Genomic DNA, 13,096 nt, shown 5'->3' on the forward strand with positions numbered 1-13,096 from the left:
TAGTTGTGTGCCAAGGATATATAGTAGTGTATCACAAATGATTGTTTCTTCACGGCATAAACAAATTCTTAGTTTTCGAAATAAGAATTTCACATAGATTAATGCACATGGCACTCCAAGGCATTTTATTCAAATATTGTGGAAACATGTAGCGGTTAAAATAATTAGTTATATATTTCTCTTTCATAAACCATAAAGAAGTATCTATGCAAACTGGCAAACTGTATATGCTCATATTTTCTATCACTCTATAGCGGCGATCATAATCACAAATAACAAAAGCAGGTTTTCATTTTGAATCTTTCATGATCCAATGCAAAGAATCAAGAGGCGTATGCAATTGTGCCTAATTTTAGGACTGAAAAATGAAAAGTATAAATAATAACATAATTTAAAGTTTTCTTTCAAACGTCGCTAATGTTAGAGCCACATAGAAATTATTGACTGTTTCAAATCTGTGAAAGTTATGTGCATGAATATTTCTAATTGTTTAAAACATATTCTTAGAAGAAGAAAAAATTGATTGCCATAAGCATCGACTCGCAAAAGCGTAATAAATTGGTCACGTCCTATAAGAAGCACTGCACAAAACGCCAGATGAAGAACAGCAACTCCGAACCCAATCACATGCTACAATAATGTCGTTTGCTTTCCTCGATAAAGAACAGCTAGACTGAACTCAGTCATATAATGTACTATTGGTGTCTACTTTCCTTGATACAGAAGAAAGAGCAAGTCTGAATATAATCACATACTTTAATAATGATGTTTGCTTTCCACCATAAATAACAGCAAATCCGAATATATTAATATAATGTAAGAATGATGATTGCTTACATCGATCAAGATCAGCAAGTCCGAACCCAGTTTCATACTGTTTATAATGCTGTTTGCTTCAATCAACACTCAGCTTCATTACGACCGCTTTTGAGAACTAGATTTTTCATGAAGTCAAGGTGCTCTATGTAAGCATTTTTTAAAGTATGAATTCTAAAAATTACAACTGGTGACATTTCGATTTTAAGGAACTTTACAAGAGATTAGTGGAATAAACCAGTTGCTACTTATGAAAAGTGTTTCATTCTTTTCCCTTGATTTAAGGGACGTATTTGTATAAGTATTGACCTATTGCTTGAGTGAATGTGAAGTCTGATAAACCAATGAATCTATCATATCGACCTCCGATACGTGTCGGTTAATATGCGTTTTGCTGGTTTATAAAATGTTATTTTCACCTTAGCATATGTCAGTAATGGTATATGTTTAAGTTTACTAACACTATAAACATGTCCAGCGTGTAGTCGTATTAACAAGCAAGGATTGGAATGCAATAATACACAGAAACCGGTCAAACTTAACTTGACTGTTTATAAATGTACAGAGAGAGAGAGAGAGAGAGAGAGAGACGCAAACAACGTTACAAACAAAGGGAAAAAAATACTGTTTATGTGACTAAATTTATTCGATAAATTGAACTTATTAATAGATCTTGGACCATTGGCGTGAGGTATGGTTTTGTACTTAAACATTTCGAAATACCTAGGCCTGCTTCAAGCTCTTCTATAGGTACAACACATATAACTGATACAGAGAAATGAACTATAAAGACAAAAAGCAGTTATTTCAAAGCTTATTAGCTACTGAATCTAGAAAGCTTCAAAACTGAGAATAAAAATTACTCAAAAGTTTTAGATCGATACGTGCATTAAAGTTTTAAATCAGGAATATTTGGGTAAAATGTTATATATATATATATATATATATATATATATATATATATATATATATATATATATATATATATATATACTGCTTAACATTTTGGATACTGCTATGATTTCTAATAAACGAGTGTTCCGATCACAGTCTCTATGTTTGACTTGAAATGGGTTGTAAATTCAAGACTTTCTGAAAGCATTTTTGTGGGTAAATCTTGGCGAAAATCGTAATGTTCTGGATAATACAGCTGAAACTCCGCGTTAATTAAATATGCCAGTCTCATTTGAGCTCAAGAAAAGGTGTGTTATAGGCATAGGCCAGAAAATAATATCTTGAATAATTTCTCTCTTAGCTTTGTGTATTGAGCTAGCGTTGTCTGCATGGAGCCAACTTTCATGTTTATACAAGTACTATGCTGTTCGACGCATCGACTCGGTATTTTATCTCAACCACGTTATGTACCGTTTCAATCTCGAGTTTCCTACAAAAACATTTGTAACTTTCTGTCAGAACGAATTAAAATAATTTATCTATTATAACGTATGATGCCCTTCCGGGAAATAACCATGTCGAAGAACATCATGTGCATTTCAATACCCCAAGGTGATAGGTTTCTTGTGTTTTAGAGCGATAACTAAATTGCAATCGCCAATGAGCTTTCCTCGATCGCTCCCAGTAGAGCCCAGTAGTGCCTACTTGAATTGTTTATCGTAGCACGTGCCAGTATAAATATGGCTGACAGTTATGTATCGCAGGTTTTCGATAATTGGTCATTCTCAAAATGTTAAACCAGATAACGGGAGTCTGAGAATCTGCACCCCATTTCGTACGCTGGAAACATTAGATACGATGGAATATAGTTTATTCTATGATACGGAGTAATTAACTTAACAAAAAGAACTTGGATTTTGTATACAAGAGCATCAGTTTACAACAGCAAAACATTACGTTCTATTGCTAGAGAGTTTGCAGAGCTAAAATGGAATGGTTTGCACGTGCATTAAGTTACTTGCGAATAAGTATGAATTTTATTAACATATATGCTATTATAGCCATAGTTTTCGCATTTTACGCCGCAAAATATGTTGGAGACAAATTATCGAAGTATCCACCGGGTCCAGTTTCTTTGCCTCTGATCGGAAATTATTTTCAACTTGCTGGCTCAGAGAGTTTGCACCAAAAGCTTTTGACAATCTGGAAACAATATGGCGGTATTTATCGTTTGAACATTTTGGGTTACAATTTTGTCATCATCAATGGTCATGAACTTATAAGAGAAGCGTTGATCAACAAAGGTGATAGTTTCCGTTTTAGACCAGTTTCGTTTCCATCTTGCCTGGGAAAAGGTAAGTCCGTTATCATGACAGTAGAACATATTTCCTTATTTCTGTAACCAAACAGCCGTAGATTTTCCTTTTATGATATATTCTGAACTATATAAGATTTAGAGACCATATGGATGCTAGGATGCTAGTTTAATATATGTATGTATGTATGTATGTATGTATGTATGTATGTGTGTGTGTGTGTGTGTGTGTGTGCGCACGCACACACGCATGTATGTATGCATGTATCTATGAGTGCATGTTATCACTAGTTTACCATTATGATAACTTATATATTATCACTAGTTTACCATTATGATAACTTATATATTATCACTAGTTTACCATTATGATAACTTATATATTATCACTAGTTTACCATTATGATAACTTATATATTATCACTAGTTTACCATTATGATAACTTATCATTGATTGGGAAGCAAGCGGTTATATTATTAGGCAAGTGGACAAATATTTCTGGATCACGGTGTTTCACATGCATTTGTCTGTCCGTGCGTTGACGTAGCATCACTAAAACTTGAATGTTGTTTAGGCCACCACTGGAATAGCAGCATACGTGTTTCAAGTATCATTTAGCAGTTTTAAGCTACGGACTTGATTGAAAATGTACCCTCTAACACTGAAACCATCTGCTGCACAATTGTGCCTCAATAACTATCAACATGTATTTAATTTGCATGCTTCTCAGAAAATAGAAATCTAGAATAAGCATGGAAAGATGGACGTGAAAAAGATGATCCTGTTGTGAATACCGCCTTTCGATTAATTTTTGACCTCCTAGCCCACAGCACCTGAGTATTGTTACAACTCGTGATGTCATACCACGTAAAGGGAAGCTATACAAAATATGTCATCTATTACGGAGTGACAATTGCGTCGCAAATAGTACTTTAACGAAGAGGAAAGTGGACCCTGAACGGATCGAATTCCCACAAAATTACTCACTATGCTATACGCATGAAAAATAGAGTATGGGGATATTCGACAGTCGCTTTTGAACACTGTCGACAAAACCTTAGTCTGAAATATGGCTAGCACAAATGTTTCTCTGTAAAAGAATAATGTACTTGTGCACACAACATTCTTGACTCCGCTGTAACCAATGGAAGAGAAACGCGGAGAAAACGTATGGATGTCATTTCAAGGAAGAATATATTGCATGGCTTATCAAACGAAAATGTTCAGTGCTGCACCACCATGATCAAGCAAACGACTTAAACGTTGATGATAACAAAATAATTCAGCATAAGTTGTTAACATAAAATTAGCTGTCCAGTGTGTTTTTGGCAGGCATGTCCAACGTCCTACAGGGCACAGCCTGGATAAGCTGTTTTTAAAGTCACACCCTATGATGTAAAAAAACAGATAAAACCAGGTAGCTGGAGGGATCTGGCCAGTACCTACTTAAACTTCAACCCTTTTGTATACGCATCGTCTTTTTCCAAGATAGCATTTTCATTCCAGGACCGCTGTGGTGGCCTAGTAGTTAGAGCGTCCGCGAGGTCACGGGTTCGAACCCCGGCCGAGTCATACCTAAGACTTATAAAATGGTACTAATAGCTGCCTCACTAGGTACTCAGCATTAAGAGGTAGTGTTAAGACTGGTCGGCGTCAGGATGAGTGGGTGGGACATCATGCTACATATCTTCGACATGATACTCCAGTGCTAGGCATCACTATAAACTGCCACACTGCAGATATCGTAGCGATATGACTGAAATATTGTTAAAGCTACGTTAAAAATCAAATTCATAACACACACACACACACACACACACATATTTCCACTCCAAGCATGACAAATACGCATAGATATGTTGATTATTATCTTCCCATCCATACGTGCATAATAAAATCATTAAGTCCAAGCAATTGTTCTTTTAAATGAGTTTTCACATAGAACGGAAAATAATAATGTCTTTAGTTACCTTTTTCTGTTTTCTAGATAAAAAAAGTAAAGAGACATCAGTATAAGTCTCACGGGTTTAATTTCACCTTTTGCTTTTCATAGACGTACTATTTTCTCAAGGATCGTCCATCGGCAAATCCTTTTATCTTAAAAAGTAAATGCGCTTCAGAAAGTTTTAATGTCTTATATAACGAAATACTTAACATCGAGAAAAGGAGATAGGTGTTCTATGACATCCTATGACTGGCAAGAAAGGAGATATGAGTTCTGTGACAACCTATTACTGTCCGAAAAGGAGATATATGTACCGTGACATCCTATTACTATCGAAGAAAGACATATCAGTTCTGTGACATCCTATTACTAGTGTGTGATGTGTGTGATTTGGATTTTTAACGTAGCTTTAACAATGTTTCAGCCTTATCATACGTTGTCTGCAGTGTGACAGTTTACAGTGATGTCTAGTACTGGGGCATCATGCCGCTGACCTAACTTTAACCTGTTAATGCTTAGTGCCTAGCGAGGCAGCCGTTAGTACCATTTGTATGTCTTTCCTATGGCTCGGCCGGGGATCGAACCCACGACCTTCCGCATCCGAGGCGGACGCTCTAACCAATAGGCCACTAGGCAAAAAGGAGATAAGAGATCAGTGACACCCAATTACTGGCAAAATGGAGATATGAGATCGGTGACACCCTATTTATGGTTGTAAAAAACAGGAGATTGAGCTCCGCGACATCCTGTTATTGGTATAAGAAGAGATTGAGGTTTTGTGTTCCCTATTACTGGCAAGAAAGCATGTTGCAAAATTTATGTACATTTCAATTTCTTTATAAGGTAGCTGAATCACTGGGTCGTAAAATCTTAAGCCCTTAGTAATACTGGGATCATATAGTTAATATTGAAATCATATAAATTACTGCAGGGAGGTCTTAATTTTGTTTGGTATCCATTACGCGTCGTATTAGCAAAATAAACCCGAAGAAAGTAGTGAAATTAAAAGTATGGATCACCTTGTAGCTCAGGTAAATTTGCTTCGAATTTTCTTTGCCTGAATTTCAGTCCAGTCGAAGTTTAGAATTCGTGCAAAAAATAATTTCCTCCCATACTATGGCATGATACAATAATGACCCTTAGGCGTTTGTTATGTACATGACAGTTAAAAAGGGAATGTCAATCATCCAATATCTACTTGAGGCTAAAGCAACATTTCCAAAGCTACGCCATCAAAACCTCTGCCCGTAGACACAAAGTCAAATAAGGAAAATATCAAACATTCTGGATGTACAGAGAACATTCCGCCCGTTAAATGTGACGTCTTTTGATTTTAAATCTATATTTAATCGCCGAAATCAATCATAGTAATTAGTATAATAGCTTTAAATAGTTTTCGAAACAAATTACTTTGTGCTTTAGTTTTGGCTCTTGGCTCTTAAGTATAGTATGTTGTGCGATATGTTTGCTGGAATCAAGTTCCTTCCGTGGTGCCTCGGTTGCACAATTTCATTGCTTTATTAAGCGAATTTAGAATACGAAATCGACGATCCTTGTCAAGTCTTCTCCTTATTAAATGTTCCTGCTGCTGTCGTTGTTGTCGTCGTTGTTGTTGCTAATTGCTGATAGACGGTCTGGGCTTTCTAACTGGTTACCACTCTCGTCCAATACTCTTATAACACAAGCTGAGCGTCCATAGAATTAGTGACCATTTAGCATAACAATTTATTTTAAATCGATTGTTTTCCCCTTAAACAAAATCATACTGGTTGTCACAATGCATTTAAATAATTTCTGAAAATTTCATTTACGTTTGATGGACATATATGAATCTACAAAGATCACATAGCCAGCATTGTCTTGGTTGGACAAACTCTTGTCTGACCACTAATCTATTCCCGTATAATGCAAATCGGTAAATATTGACATCTACCTGAGTGATCAGATTGGGAAACCGTTAATTTAAATGTTTGCTATGCGATAGTTTATTGATATATGCCAGTCTTATCTAAGCTGTCATATGAAATAATGTTTTTATGTTGTGTTTAAAAAACATTCACGTGATATTTAATGATATTGCTTTGAGTCCAGTTAGAAATAGACATTTTTTAAATTAAATTAAGTAAATATCACCATGTATTTTAAAATTCCAATAATGTTGAGAAACTACTAGATATTGTTTCCAGCTTAGATATTGAGGTATTAGTTCAGCTCTGTGCTCAAGTAGCTTAATGTCTACATGGCCTTAGACACGCTCCGTTCAACACTAAATCATATCCCAAAATTATGAAAGCATTCTCGTGCTCAGACTCAAACTCCGCAAGAAACTGTGACATATGCCTGGCTTACGTCAAATCACCGATCAGTCTCACATCATACGTTTGAGTTAAGTATAATTTAAAGCACGGGAATGTTGTTTATAACTGGAAGGTCAAGTCATCTTAAGCGAACTCCCGTGCATAAACAAACCACGTACGGGGCATTTCATTTTTTCCATACAATGTACAGATGGTAAACAGTTTTTATACGGCTTGTAAACAATTCATGAACATCTAAAAACCTTATGAACAATAAATCTTCTGTCGAGCATATGGCGCCGTGTTCTTGGTCAGTCGCAGATGAAAGATTAGTAAACTTTCGCTATAGCAGATTTAATTAAAGAACTTGCAGTTAATTCATATAATACTCAAAGATGCAGTGGCGAAGATACGTCACGTGAAATGTTGGGGGTAATTAGCTACCTTTTGTTCTAGAAAATGTGAACTGATTTGCAGCTTTTGGCACAGCTGCAGTCACAGCAGGATGGTTCTAGTGAAGAAAAACATTAGATGAAGCTTTATATCAGGTTTCACTCTATAATTTCGTATTCTGAAAAGGAGTGACTTTCTAAGCAAAACGTAAATGCCAACATTTGACAAATAGGATCGTAGGTTTCGTTTTAAAGTAGAACCAATGATGATGGCGTCAATCAGTTTAGTTTTAGTTTAGAATCCATGCTACTGATATCTAGCTCAGTATGTCTACCGTATGGTTCGTATGCGGAAAGTTTCGTCATTTTTGGCTAGGTCCTGTGTTAGACTGAAACGGGCGTGGAATAATTCTGACTAAACGGTACGACAAAAAGATATGCTAGAAAGAGATATTTATTTTGGATTGTAAAAGACGAGAAATGTCACAGTTTCAAGCAGTTTGTTTACCGCAAATATTAAATATCACGCATACATAAGAAAGTGAATTTTATTGAAAATTGCGGAGCCTTACCTTCATTATCGTATATGTTCCCTCCAACAACAAGTCGTGTGTAACGTAATATTACACAGGTATGATTTCCTTGTCAAACGAAAGATTAAGATATGGCAACAACAATAGAAAGCCACAAAGTTATGCATAATGGTTACCAAATACGAGTCGTCATGCATATGGAACCGAACCATGGTAATAAAGAAACCTTCAAGCAGCAAACTGAATAAAATAAGATCTCCACAGTCATGCGTGTAGATCTGTTGAACACCAATAAGAGGTCATGTTCTGTTGACCTTGTGGTTTACCAATCAAATCACAACTTTCAAATCACAACTTTCACATTTCTGAAAGTGACGCACGCCATTCAGAACAAACATTCACTAACCATAACTCTTCCTGGCACGAATTTACAATGTTGTCTCTGATAGGATAATAACAATAAGTTAACCGGAAATTCCAAATGGTCACCAAAATATTCAATCTTTCATCAGTGTCTGTCAGATCCGGGATTGTGGAGATCTGATTTTAATCAGATTGCTTCGACAAGGGGAGATTTCCATCCCAGTGCAATGTGATTTATTCAGTTTCCATGATAAACATCACGTATTATCAAAATGAAATTAGATATATATATCGATATAAATAAACAGGCAATAAATAAAGAAACAAACAAAAAGAGAGAATTCCGCAACAGTAATCACCACGCGTTTGTGCTAAGTTTACTGTTTTGGCCGTAACATAGCAATTTTGAGGTTGAGGAAAATGTTTTAAAAAGGCGGGGTTAAGTTCACCTTCTGCGGAGATAGGTTTTAAATCAAGACTTTAGAAGTTGTGTATGATTGTTGTATTGATATTAGGTGCGGAATATCCTCTGGTATAATTTTTAACAGTACAATATCTCTCCAGCAAATGAACCGAAATTGCATTGTATGAACTGGTTTTCAAACTATTCAAAGTTTGGAAGCCACAATATAAACGTCGGATTTTGGTTTCTGATTTCATTCTTACGAGGCTCACGGTAGAGTTAGTACTGATTTTTGCCATATTATATACAAGTTCAATTTGAATGCCGATTAAGGAAATATTGATAAGAAGGCGCGTCTTGATAAATGGCAAATCAACAGAATATTGAAAGAGTAACTAAACCATAACATAACTAAGAGAGAGAGAGAGAGAGAGAGATGTTTCAACAATTACACAGCACTCTTTACTTAGTTATCCACTTCCCTCACCAACCCACCCACATATTCATCAAACTCTGTAATTGGCACGCAAATACTAATAAAACAATTGAAGATTAATTAGTTTCACTGCATGTGTTCAAGAACACATTTTTTAAAGGTAAAGCAAAATGCAAGTCAGCATTTTCTTAGGTTGTTATTTTTATGTTCCCTTTTTTTATGAAGTTGTTGGTTTTGCTGAAGTTTTCTTGCACTTTTTTAGATATTTTACCATACCAAATATAAGCGGTATTTTTTACTTGTGTGTGTGTGTGTGTGTGAGAGAGAGAGAGAGAGAGAGACAGAGAGAGAGAGAACATTTTGACAGTAGCTTTCACATAAACATTTTTCACATGACATGGCTTTTATGACATTCATAACTTGCGTCTTGCTGAATTTTGATGCTTTAAAAGGGTTCCAAGCATTATATCCGATTCTGGCTTTGGAACCCAAACTAGCAGTTTAGTTTTGGAAGTATACGCCAGGAAATACGGTTAATCATGAGAAGAAAGATGCAAAATTCGGCAAATATAAAGAGATCCTTAAAATTGTCTTTATTAGTTAAAAATTCTTTTCAGGATAGTTCAAGATGTTATGAATAGATTCCGTAATTACTGCTAAAAGCTTAGTGAGAATTTATTGTTGCCAATCAACACCCGGCACAATTCGCGATAGGCTACCTGGGAGCAATAGGGATCTTGGGGGAAGGATAAATACGAAAGGCGAGCAAGAAGACAATTCGTGTGTTCTTTGGTTACAAATTTCATGCAAATATGCCGAGGCAAAATCAAATAATAAAAGGGTGAAGTCGCTCTTTACGATTTTACAAACTTTTTGTTTATTTCAAACTTTATTGGTTTTTATTACTGTTATTTTCTGCTGAAATTCTGGAGCTAAAGATTTAAAAGTATAATCTTTCTCTAGCAAATTTGCCAAAACTTCTATTATGAAATGGTATAAAAAGTGTTCAAAGTTTCTAATTTTTTACAATCTTTTTCTCATAAGGTTAATCCGGAAGGTCCATTTAGTTTAAAATTTAAATGCCGAGGCCACAACATTGAAGTCCGATTATGGCATCTGCTTTAAGTCTTAGGCTGTCCGCTGTACAGTTTTTCGCTATCTGATTTGCATTTTGGCTTCAGTTCTTGCTTCAAGAAATATTGATAGACAGGTGCAACTTTATCAATGTTGACGCAGTCCACACATGGCCTGTAATAATATTGGTCATTAGGACCTGCGATCACCGATAAGCAGCTGTAGTTGTGTTGTTATGTTGTGTAAAGCAGAATGCAAAGCACTTCATGATAAATTAAGGATATAATTTTCACGTCAGTTTATTGCCATAAAAAGATAGTGGCCCGTGTCAAGTCAGTCGTGCTTAAGGATATAAGAGATCCGTACATATTTTGGCCACCGGTCGGTTCAGATTCTTGACTTTTAAGCTTTTACTATTGAAAGATGTTTTATTTTAAAATTCTTACTCTGCATTTTTAGCTGAATCGTTGAGTACCATTTGCAAATTTCTCGAAACCTGCCCTTTATGTAATTCATTACCAGTGCTTGCTTCGTATGGACGATACTACTACAATATTTAAATTTGTACAGTTTTTCGTAATGTGTCAGTTTAAATTAAATCTTTCCTAGATAACCTTGACAAGCTGCAGGCGATGAGTTAGTGTATGGAAAGGTTGTTGTTACTTTGTTTTTAACTGCACTGTCTGCTTCTCATCGGCTATCGGAAATTAAGTACCCTTTCAAATGAACCATGGATTAAAAGTCCGACAATCTACCATCTTAGATACCGCTCCTCCCAGTTCATTTATCACATTTGTCTTCGACTAGGAAAGCAGATTACTAAAACCTAGAAGCCAAGGTCCAATGAGTTCCAGGTCGCTCTTCCCCAAGTTCCCGAAAACATCCCCCCCACCCCAGTTCCGATAGCTTTTCTCCGATTCCATGATAATGAAAAGATGATCACATGAATATGTTAATCCAAAATGTTAACACCTTTATACACCGAATCATCGCTCTCAATTTGATCCATTTGATGATGGGAGGTTGTATTTTTATTTTTTACTGTCATATTTTGTGTAGACACCATCCATACTAAGAACATATTTTTTAATGCAAAAACCAGCTGTGCAAAAGAGCTTCTTCGACCTTTTAGTTACTAAATTTTGACTAAAAATATTTACACGAAATCCTAGGTGCGTTATCTACATTCTATGTGCAACTGGCAAGCGTGAGCAAATATGGACAGAAGAAATCCATACATTTTTTTACGGACAATTGTCATACAAATCTTGTTGTTTTATTTCTCCGTCTTGTTTACATGTCCCCAGTTCCAATCTCACCTGGGCACCTAACACCGGGTTGTCCGAAGTGAACATATAATGAGAAAATGTTTCAAAAATATGAATTGATGATAACAATTTAAGATAAATAGTAAACGTAGGTCAGTCATGACACTTGGAGCACGTGTACTGTATCGATTTAGTGTACTAGTAGAGACATTATAAAGAGAGACTTTTGCTTCTGTTGGAGTCTGTCGGTATGAGATCGGTATGACAACATGGCACTGCCGGACAATTTGACAGATGCATTTGCATACCATTAACTTCCAGATGAGTAGCAACATGTAAATGTTTTATTTGCATATATTCATGTATTTGTCCATTTGTATGTATGTGCAACTCTTCCTGTTTGCCTATCTATGCCTCTGTTATATTGGGGGGTCTACATATATTATGAACTTCTGAGAGAGTGGTGGGTGTAAGGTGAAGTTGTTTACATTTGAAACATGCACAAAGGAGAGAATATTGGTATACGTCTTGGGTACTTTCATGTAATGTGGCTGAAATGTCACTGAATATTGTATTTGTGCAAATTGTAGATGATCTAAGCACACTGCAAACTAAAATGACTGCTCTCTTGTGGTAAAAGAATCAGCCTGATTTAGTCTAACGTACACTATCTTTAGCAGCTATTACAAATGTAAAAAATGAATCTTTCCAGATAATACAAAAGCAGCTTCTGAAAGTGCAATGACTGAATCACCAAATATAGAAAATGTAGAATAAACTTGCTGGCTCTCTTCTTGTTACAATTTACCTCTGATCTCCAGGAAGTGAAAATGACCAAGTGGAGCTAGCAGATATTTTAGATGTGCACATCTGAAGTAAGACCGAGCTGTATACTCTATAACCCTTATTACACCCATCAATCATACAGTAAAATTAAGGGATTTAAAGGTTCTTTGAACAATACCTAAGGTATACAAAGTCATTTATAAATAGCCAGTAAAATCAGTGAGGAAACCCGGGAAAATTCGTTTTCCTTAAAATTCTAACCCCCTACGCAAGATACGAAACTGGTGTGCGCCACCTTAACCATATCCACTTCATAAATCTGAAACCTGCCTTCAGACATATTGTGTTTATACCTGACGGCCGTAAACACAGTCACGCGACGTAAAATACTGCATAAAAGTCAATTCTTTAATCGTCAATATAAAGGTCAAAATTTAAGGCAAAACGTAAGTTTTTGTCGTATCTATGGAAACACCCTGTGTATCAAAAGAACATTTACAGCTTTTGTTTATCTATGGAAACATCACTGTATGCTATAAACATTTGCAGCTTTTATCATAAATCTATATCGGT

At 35.7% G+C, this 13,096-nt stretch overlaps 1 protein-coding gene across 1 annotated transcript in view; it reads left to right on the forward strand.

The window, feature by feature from the left end:
* Positions 1-2,449: 2,449 nt before the first annotated feature.
* The window catches only part of LOC149808600 (cytochrome P450 2D28-like), a 32,228-nt gene continuing 21,581 nt past the window's right edge, over positions 2,450-13,096 (forward strand). The window contains exon 1 of the mRNA XM_089979791.1: positions 2,450-3,065. Coding sequence (XP_089835917.1) covers positions 2,699-3,065 — 367 coding nt within the window. The 5' untranslated portion in view covers positions 2,450-2,698. The remainder of the gene's footprint in view (positions 3,066-13,096) is intronic.

This window comes from Sinohyriopsis cumingii, chromosome 1 (assembly GCF_028554795.1).
Source record: "Sinohyriopsis cumingii isolate HCF-2022 chromosome 1, ASM2855479v2, whole genome shotgun sequence".
In the NCBI taxonomy this organism is placed as follows: domain Eukaryota; kingdom Metazoa; phylum Mollusca; class Bivalvia; order Unionida; family Unionidae; genus Sinohyriopsis; species Sinohyriopsis cumingii.